At 47.3% G+C, this 9,038-nt stretch overlaps 2 protein-coding genes across 2 annotated transcripts; both read right to left on the reverse strand.

Moving 5' to 3' along the window:
* Window positions 1-329: 329 nt before the first annotated feature.
* Window positions 330-2,545, reverse strand: B0H65DRAFT_174071 (S-adenosyl-L-methionine-dependent methyltransferase). Its single transcript, XM_062821414.1, has 6 exons — window positions 1,997-2,545; window positions 1,775-1,914; window positions 1,564-1,700; window positions 1,409-1,421; window positions 905-1,337; window positions 330-672 (listed from the first exon to the last, which is right to left on the reverse strand). The coding sequence occupies exons 1-6, from the start codon at window positions 2,129-2,131 to the stop codon at window positions 433-435; spliced, it is 1,098 nt and encodes a 365-aa protein (XP_062683466.1). The 5' UTR covers window positions 2,132-2,545; the 3' UTR covers window positions 330-432.
* On the reverse strand, window positions 2,386-6,430 carry B0H65DRAFT_174059 (uncharacterized protein). Its single transcript, XM_062821413.1, has 3 exons — window positions 3,898-6,430; window positions 2,810-3,820; window positions 2,386-2,680 (listed from the first exon to the last, which is right to left on the reverse strand). The coding sequence occupies exons 1-3, from the start codon at window positions 6,230-6,232 to the stop codon at window positions 2,640-2,642; spliced, it is 3,387 nt and encodes a 1,128-aa protein (XP_062683467.1). The 5' UTR covers window positions 6,233-6,430; the 3' UTR covers window positions 2,386-2,639.
* Window positions 6,431-9,038: the final 2,608 nt, after the last annotated feature.

Genomic DNA, 9,038 nt, shown 5'->3' on the forward strand with positions numbered 1-9,038 from the left:
GGAAGAAGTCCAGGAAATTCCACCAAGCCCTGTGGACTGGTTTATATACGGTGTACCGGGCTACCGATAAGGATAAGGAACATCGAATGTCTTCCATCCGATCTCTGGTCGCGTGGCGCCTGTCCAATTGCTCAGCGGTTGCAGTGGCTGTCAGCAACATCAGAGGAAAGGCGTGTGGACGGGTATCGCATGTGCGGCACGGGTAAGGCTGAAGGAACAGCGGTGAACCTTGTTCATCAAGCGGACCGGACCAAACTCCGGACAAACCACGAAAAGGGACCGATGACGCTGGACGACGATCGTGATAAAGACATTGATACTGAAGACCTCACGCAAGGAAGAGATACATGTACTGCGTATGCCCGATCCGCCATGTGCCCTGCACATTTCACCAACGCGCACCCGCCCTACTACCGTTATCTACCATCCACTTCAGGCGTCCAACGGCTTCTGGGCACGAACTACGCGCCACTTGATATAGCTATGGATCTTGCCCTCCTTGTACTCCCGCCGAATAGAAGTGGCGTAGTTTGCCATCTCCTTGTCAGTCCACCCCATCACCTGGCTGAGGAAGTAGGTGATGAAGCCCTCAATGTCTTGCGTTAAAAAGACGTAGTTGAAGAGGCCGATCTGCTTCTCCTTTTCGTCTGTAGGCCAAGGACCGGTCGGAGCCTAAAAGGTTGAAAGTCAGTCTCGGTGGGTCTCGTGCACATACATTGTGTTGACACTGCTGTTTGCCCGACAGGCGTGGGTTCTTTGTGGCAAGGACTTCCGCCTGTCCTTCATTCGGCAGATGGATCTCGTAGTCTGGCCAGTCGTTCTGACTGACCACCTCCTTCAATCCATGGCCACCTTTTCGTCCAGTCTCAACCTTACGGCTTCAACAGATTGGCATGAAACTTACCAGGTAATCCTCGATTTGGACGTTGGTAAAGCCCGCTTCCTTGATTCCATTCTCCATAATGCCGGATTTGACCATGTTGAATACACTTCCAGTCTTCCTTTGAACTTCGGTCCAAATCTTTCCCCATTGATTCACAGCGGATTCCTCGGGCATGGTGCCGTCGAGGCATACCACGTTGACGTCGCATTCGATATGCTCGATCCAACCACCCGGCTTGGTGCACCTGTACGCTTCCTTGTACAAGGACGCCCAGTCCTTAACTGTACCGAAGAGCCACCGAATATGGATGTAGTCAAAGAAATCAGGCTGATATGTCCATTCCCTAGTCGCATCGTCGATATTGAAGCTGAGGTTAGGGGGTACCCAGCTCGGCTGAATGGGCGAGATATCGGTACCGATTACACGACAGTTGGGAAATTCATCTGCGAAATCACTGTAAGTGCGAGGGAGGGGGATTGTTAGTCATCCAAGGCGAAAATTTAAGAGTCCAGAACTTGGTCTTACATTGCCCAAAGCCCTGTATGTAAATCTCAGTTAGCAAACGTTCCAGAACCGCAGATGTCGTTTTACACAGCCCGTGCAGGATAGTCTTCAGGGGGAACGTTACGGGGAGGGGAAGAATGCGATTTGAGCCCTGACGAGTAGATGGAGGCGCTTACCGGTGCCGGTGCCGACATCCAGGGCATTCTCGATGTTCTTGGAGAGCGGGGCTGTATATAATTTCTCATCTAACAATAGCGTCATGACGTGGTGGAAGATATCCAAGACGTCATTCGCTTTCTCGTCATTTGGACCCCTAGATCAGAGGGCTGCGATTAGCTTCAATTCTCCATATTATCCCTGACCAAACTATTGCCAAGACCGACATACCAATACTCTGAATCAGTCACAGAGTCGCTATGATATGTCCTGCCACTGATCGTACGGTATTGCAAGATACTAGAAGAGATCGAGGCCGATGAGCTCTCAACATCACTACCTAGAGTGGAGTCGTTGTCGTCAGGTATCTCCTGTACCGTAAAGATTAATGTCAGCAACAAGACATCGAAAACCATATACATGCGGGCTCGTGTCGCTATGGGAGTTACAGACCAGCTCGCCCCAATGCGCGCCAGACAACAGGTCGGTCGGCTCGTCAGATTGGGCCGGCGCCGGCGATGCAGCACCGGGTGTGGGCGACTTCGCCTCAGGTACAGGTGACTGTGCCTTCTCTGCGGGAGAACGCATGACGGGAAAATGCGTTGGCTTTCGAACTCAGATGGTGTAGGTAACGGAGGAAGTTGGTCGGGTTCGGTACTTTTTGCTTTCAAGTGGCAGCGGTCCAGTATATATGATATTTCGACACCAATTACCCCTCCTGCCCTCCTATATTTCTTTTTTAGGAGCGGCCAAGCTTGGAAGGCAACATCGATCCCTTCCTTTGGGTTGTCGGCCATTGAGCTTCCCCTTGGGATTCGTCGCGTCGGTATCTTTCTGGCTAACGGTGATTGCCTCAAATCAAGCAGTTACAGCATGGTCTTGATGTTAGTCTCTCGAAGTAGCTTGAGGTACAAAAACAGTGGGTTTGGATTGCATGAATTACCATTGGCTGAAATCCTGACGTACACAGGCTGGACAACAATAGTTCCTGCGACCTGTCATCAGTCCGAGCCAGATTCAAACCGTATTGGGCAGACCTGATCCGTCAAGAAGAAAGTGACACAAAGAGGACTGTTCCCGGCCGGTCAGTGTTTGCTTAGAACCCAAAAAGGCTTTGGTCTTCAATATATCCCCATCCTACAAGTAGTTAGCGGAAAGCTTGACGGGGCCGCAAAAGCAGAACGTGACAGTGCCGCAATGGAGAACATGACGGAACACCGAGCCACAACGGGTTTTCAAGCAATGTAAATGGCCTCGGAGACATACCTATCAACGCCGGCAGCACAACCCCCTGAATCAACCCCGGCGGCCCACACAGCAGTGCTACGTTGTCACGCGCTGGTTTGAACAGGCTTCGCTTGAGCATCCCCGCATCAACTTTTCCCCTCTCACCCTCCCAGCTTTCCCCAGCTTGGCTCAAGACATGGCAAATCTTCATCTGCCCACCGCTCTTCTTCTCGAGGTTGTCCAGTTCCTGTTTTAGGAGGATGTCTTGTTCTGTTCTGTTTGCGTCGACAACCCTGATCTCAGTCCGGTCACCCGGTGTCATGAGAATTCTGGCCATCAATGCGTAGCCAGGCGTAATACCGCTCCCGCCCAGCACGAGAGACACGCGAGAAAAGTGTCGGTCGCGGCCCTCGATGGAGAAGTGGCCGTTTCCGTGGTAGATGATGTCACCTGTTGGCCCACGGATCTCAACTTCAGAGCCGAGGGGAAGGCAGTCAAGGATATTGGATAGTGCGCCGCCTGGTTGCGAGGGGGAAGGGAAATAGGTCTTTACCGTCAAGTCAAATGTTCCAGACTGGCCGTCCATTAGAGAACAGTTGGTTGCTTCTTCCGTGACCTCGGATTGTCGAGAAGCGCGCTGCTTGTCTTGATGGCGATGGGCGCCGGTGTGTACATGATGCTTCGGGGGCTTGTGATCGTGTTTTTCCGAAAATTCGTCACCATGACCCTGACTGTCTTGGGCTGGTAGGAGTGGTCGAGTGGGAGTGTATTGCCGGATAAGCATCTTGTCTCGGAGGTGGAAGCCTATCTGGAGGTGCTGGCAGGTACCCAGGCCGAGAACAGCCTTTCCTTCGGGAAGCCGGAAGGTATATGTGTTTGTATCGGGTGAGACTTGCCGTCTGTTGATGAGCTTGACGGGAACCCAGCGTCGTCTTTGAAGGGCAAGATTTTTCTGGTCTTGGGATTGCTCTGCTTCCTCCTTTGCTGCTGCTTCCGCGCTCTCTCTGATGAACTTGGCGGTCTTGTCGGTAACGCGGCCGAGGATGCATTCTGCGGATCACGATTATGGTCAGTTCATACTCCTAACAAGATATCAGTTCGATCACGTAAGTGGCCAAAGAACATACCATGTAGCTTCTTCCAAGCAAGGTCATCGTGGATGCTGACGAACTCGTTCGTGGTCTCTTGGTGACACTTGCCTGCATGCGCTAAGATGGCGGCTCTACCACCAGGATGCCAGTTCAGAACGCTAGTAGCGTCGTACACCTTGTTGTCGATGACTAGCCAGCAGTCTTCATACTTGTTGTGTTTCTCAATCTCCCCACGGGTAAACTGCTTTTCCGGTGCGCCTCCCTGATGCTTGGCCTCTTGCATTAGCACTTCCATCGACGGCTTCATCCACCCACCAGCGGTAGGGCCAGCCTCGGTCGGATGACGGAAAGAAATAGCGGGCCCTTGACCAACGGACGTGATGATTTCGGGCTTGACAATGTACCAGGAATTATTCATCATGCCCAGGAGATTCCATGTTGGCTTCTCTGGCTGTGTCGTTTTGGACGCGTTGAAGGCGCGGACTGTGATGCTCTTGGCTCGGACGAGATGTGAGATGTCGACGTCGAGGTGCCAGTGGATCCAAGCCCAGAACTTGTTTCCATGTCGAAGGGGTGAATTGGGAAATTCGCGAGTGGCGTGTAGCCAGTTCTCACCACCGTCGAGGGAGACTTCGACTCTCTGCACCTCGCGGCCACCGCCATCGTATGCAAATCCAGCGATACGGTAACTCTTGCCACTCTTAATATCGCTCAGAGCTAGGGTCTCCCCCTGGGCAGGCTTGGCGATGACCGAGTTGAGGTTGTTTTCATAACAGGCGGTGCTGGGATTGTGAAACAGGGCCTCTGCAAACCTACCATCCTTCTCGGTGACGAAGGAGGGCATAAGCCTATTGTCCCAAGTATGGTAGTAGCTCTTGTTTTCCTCGGAGGAAATCCATACTCGACGAAGCCACTTGACACATCGTCCACCGATGTAGCCCGGGATCATGACTCGGACGGGGTATCCGTAGTCGGCAGGAAGAGGAAGATCGTTCATCTCCATGGCGAGAATCACGTCGTTGGCGGGATCCATGACGTAGTCGAACGGGATGGAGGTCTCGTAGGGGCCCTCGCTCGGCATATCTGCACCGGCAAAGTTGACCCAGTGTCTCATGCCCCTTGTCTTGAGGTTCTTTCTCCTGGCAAAGGCCTTGGGCACCCCGGCGGATATCAAGACATCGCGGAGGAGGGGTCCCTTCCAGTACGCCGTGCCCACTGTCGCAGCGCCGTTATTCAAGCCCTTGCTCTTGCGAATCAGGTTCAGCTCCTTGCGTCTATTGCCAGTGCAGGCCATGGTGATGGGGATGTTGATGACGGACTCGCGGTAGCGGTTCTTGAGCTCGTTCATGCTCAGCGAGAGCTTTCTGCCGCCATATTCGATGTCGAGCTTGTGGAACTCCCACATCAGGCGCGGGACGGGGCCGTGGTTGCGTACGTAGTGCAGCTCGTTGGGGGTGATCAGGCCGCCGTCAAACAGGCGGGAGAGGGGGGGTTCGGCGTTCATGGGGTGCTTGCCGCCGATGCGGATGAGATCGGGACATCGTGGGAGCCAGTTGTCGGGGGTATACTGGTCTTGCTCGTCGATGGCGATGGAGGAGCGGTTGTGGGTTTGGGGAGACTTGCCCTTGCCATCGTTCTGCTTCAATTGGGAAACGACGTCTTTCTCGTGCTCGAGGCTGTGGAGGAGAGAGAGTTCCTGCGGGGTAAAGTGGACGTTGGGGCTGCCAGTTTGTTCCTTCCCACCCTCATGCCCGCGCTCTTTCCCTCTGGACTCGGAGGTGGCCCGGTCGATATGGCGTGCTTCCTGGTGTTTCTCCTTCAGGTTGTTATCGGCTCTCCACTCAAACTCGGGCATGCTTTCCCGCAACACCGCCTGACCTGCCTGAGGGCACTTTCCTCCGCCTGTCTCCCGCTTGTCCTGCTGCTTGGTCTTGGTCTTGGCCAGATCCTGCTCCTGCTTCTGGTGTTGCTGCATGTTTGCAGGCCACTGTTCTTTGTTCTTGACCCAATCCTCGGTCGTGTTCAACACATATCGCCAACCCAGCGGCCTCTCCTCGGGATACTTGATGTGGAAGTCTCGCTGGGACTGGATGATATCGCGAAAGTTGACCAATTCGCCCATGTCGACCTTGCTCCTCATTTCCTCCAGCTGTTTCCGGGCCTCCTCGATCTCTTCAGCATATTCTTCGCGTGGGTGCGTGAGTCCCGGACGCCGGTCATCTCGATTGACGAATCCAATCCGGTGCGAATGGTTGGCCTCCCAATCCGGTTCGCGATTCACTTCTTCCACGCTGGAACCAGGACGGTCCTGTACCCTCACCTCCCATGGGGTGGAATGGGACATGGTCGGCTTCTCGCTTTCGGTCGCCATGGTGCTGGAGTTCGCGCAATACTCGATACGCGTTTATGAGAGTTCCCGTCACGGTTACCTACCTTTCCATCAAAGGGACACGGGCTGATGAGAAGGAACATCATCAACACATCTCATGAAGCTGTCTGCGATGCCGCATCTTGACTCCTCTGTCACCTCGACGTCACCTGCGCGTCAGACAGTCCACCATCGTCAGATCTCACCGTCGTTTGTGCTTTGCATCTGCGCAGCATATTTCGCGAATAAAGACCAGACCATACTGCTCTCCCAATTTTGGACGTGACTGGTACATATTTGGTGTGATTTGATACCTCTACCGTTGGGGTTTACGAACTTTAGAGCGTCAATTGTCAGGGTGCGTGGTCGCGTCGAGGTAAGGACAGCTTATGATATGCACTTATCTGAATTTGGTGCTAATTACAGCTTGTGGTGTTAGACAAGTAACAGGCCTCCCTGTCCCTGCGCGACACCCCCGCCTACCGTAACCGAGTCGCCAAGTGGAGCTGTCGCAGGTGAGGCTCACGATATGTGTCAGATGTGACCGTGCAGAATTGATTGATTGAAGAGTGTGTGTGACTGACTCGAGCCGTGTGCAATAGAGGGTATAGGGGGTGCTAGGGTAACCTAGATATGCCCAAAAATCAGGTAATATTAGGGGGCTAGGCAGCTAACCTATATAGAATTTAACAAGAATCCTAGACATCTACCCTCTATTCTAATATACCCTTTTATTTATAGACCTTCTTAAAATAGGGTAAAAGTAAAGCTATTTATAGAGTATTTCTTTTAGTACGTCGATTTTTCTAGTTAAATTGTAAATATCTTCTTGTAAGGTCATAGTACGATAGGGTGAGAATACGTTCAGCATACGATAGTAGGTCTATTCTAAAAGGTAAATTTTAGCCTGGCTAGTAGAGAATGTCCGGCCAGGCTATAAGGGTTTTTATTTTATACGCGAACCCGTGGTAGGCCCAGGATCCGGCGCCTAGCCTCTGACCGTACGCTTCTATTATTATTACACCTATTCTATTACTTATTATAACGGCCCCTTCGTCCTACTTTATTACTCTTATTGGTTCGTTATAACGTTCCACTCTGCGGGCTTAGTTTTTAGGCCCTTTAATATAATAACTTTATAATTATCCCTCCTTCTAATAGCTATAGTCCTTTGTAATTTGGCCGTACTTCCCGGCTTCGAAGTATAGCCTAAATTTTAATTTGTTACACTTTAACGCAATATAAGTAAATCCTTCGTTAGCGACCCTTCGCCTTTATTCGTTATTTTATAAATACGTTTATTATATTACGTTATTCTCCTCTAGCAACGCCTAGCCTTCTAAACGCTTACCCGCTATAGTTATTTACGCTAGAAAGTAATTATTTACTACTCGTTTTTTCCTTTTCTAAAATTAGAGAATTCTTTCCTCTCCTTTACTTTTTTCTTTCCTTTAATAATGATATTATAATTATAATTAATATAAATTAATTTATTCCCGTATAAGAGCGCTAATTTAATGGCGATCTTACGGCGCCTTTTAATACCGAATTTCCTAAGATTACTGGCTTCCTAATTATTTAAACCGAATATATTCTTCGTCGGTACTTTTATAATCCTACTAAGGGTTTTCTATTTATTTAGTATTTCATAAATATTTTTTTACTAGATCCTTTAATTTATTGGCGATACGTTAGCGTTAATTTACTTTTTAGGACGGCGAAAATATCCTTTATAATTAATATTCGGTAATTATTTACTTTAATTTATTATTCCTTTACTATTACTAAATTGAGGATTCTAGTAATAATTATATACGTTATTAGATATAAAAATAAATTTATTACCTTATAAATTATTCTTTCTTTATTTTTAATTTATTTTATCAGTTAACCTTCGGTAATTTAAATCCCTTACAAATATTATATTTTAGGTATTTTAAAATATATTTAGCTTTATATAGGTACCGATGCCGGCGATTTTTCAGTTAAGACTGGTATTAATAATTATATCAGTTTTAATATTTTTAAAGTGAAGCATTTAGTATTAGCGTTTTGTAATCGATTAGAAAAACTTTTTAAGGAATATACCTCCGTTTAGGGTAAGAATATTATTATTAGTTAAATTGTAGAGGAGGTCTATAATTTCCATCGTTTAACCACTATAATTATTAATTATTTTTATTTTAATTTAAATCCCGGAGTTAATTTCAACCCCGGTTAATATATTAATACTGTAATTTAAACCGCTGGTTATTTCCTTATTATTGAATAGGCTTTAAATATCTTGATCGCTATTATAATAGTATTAAATTAATTTATTATTTAATATATTTACGAATTTACGGATTATTAGTATAAATTTTGGAAAAGGTCGTAGAAGTTTATTAGCGGCCCCTTTCCGGCTTATATACTTACCTCAATTATTGTTTATTAGAATTTAAAGAATAGTATCGAATTCCGTTACCCTTAATTTAATTTACGCGTTAATACAAATTTTTATATCGTCCGTCCTATACTATTTTTTAATATATTTATTTACTTAGTTTCAATACTTATTTTTATATTTTTAATAATAAAGGTAACGATAACGGTTATTAATCGTTAATAATTCGCCTTAACGATCCTTTACTTTTTTTAATCTATTATGCGGAAAATTATTTTTAATTTATTTTATTTATTCCCTATATAATTAGTAACGAATTTATTCGTTTCTATTTTTAATAAATTTACAATAACGTTACTATTTTAGAAATTTTTAATTTTAATTATAAAAAATTTATAGAGGATATAAATATTAATAAACCTTGCC

The sequence above is a fragment of the Neurospora tetraspora genome (genome assembly GCF_033439725.1).
Source record: "Neurospora tetraspora strain CBS 560.94 chromosome Unknown B0H65scaffold_3, whole genome shotgun sequence".
In the NCBI taxonomy this organism is placed as follows: Eukaryota; Fungi; Ascomycota; class Sordariomycetes; order Sordariales; family Sordariaceae; genus Neurospora; species Neurospora tetraspora.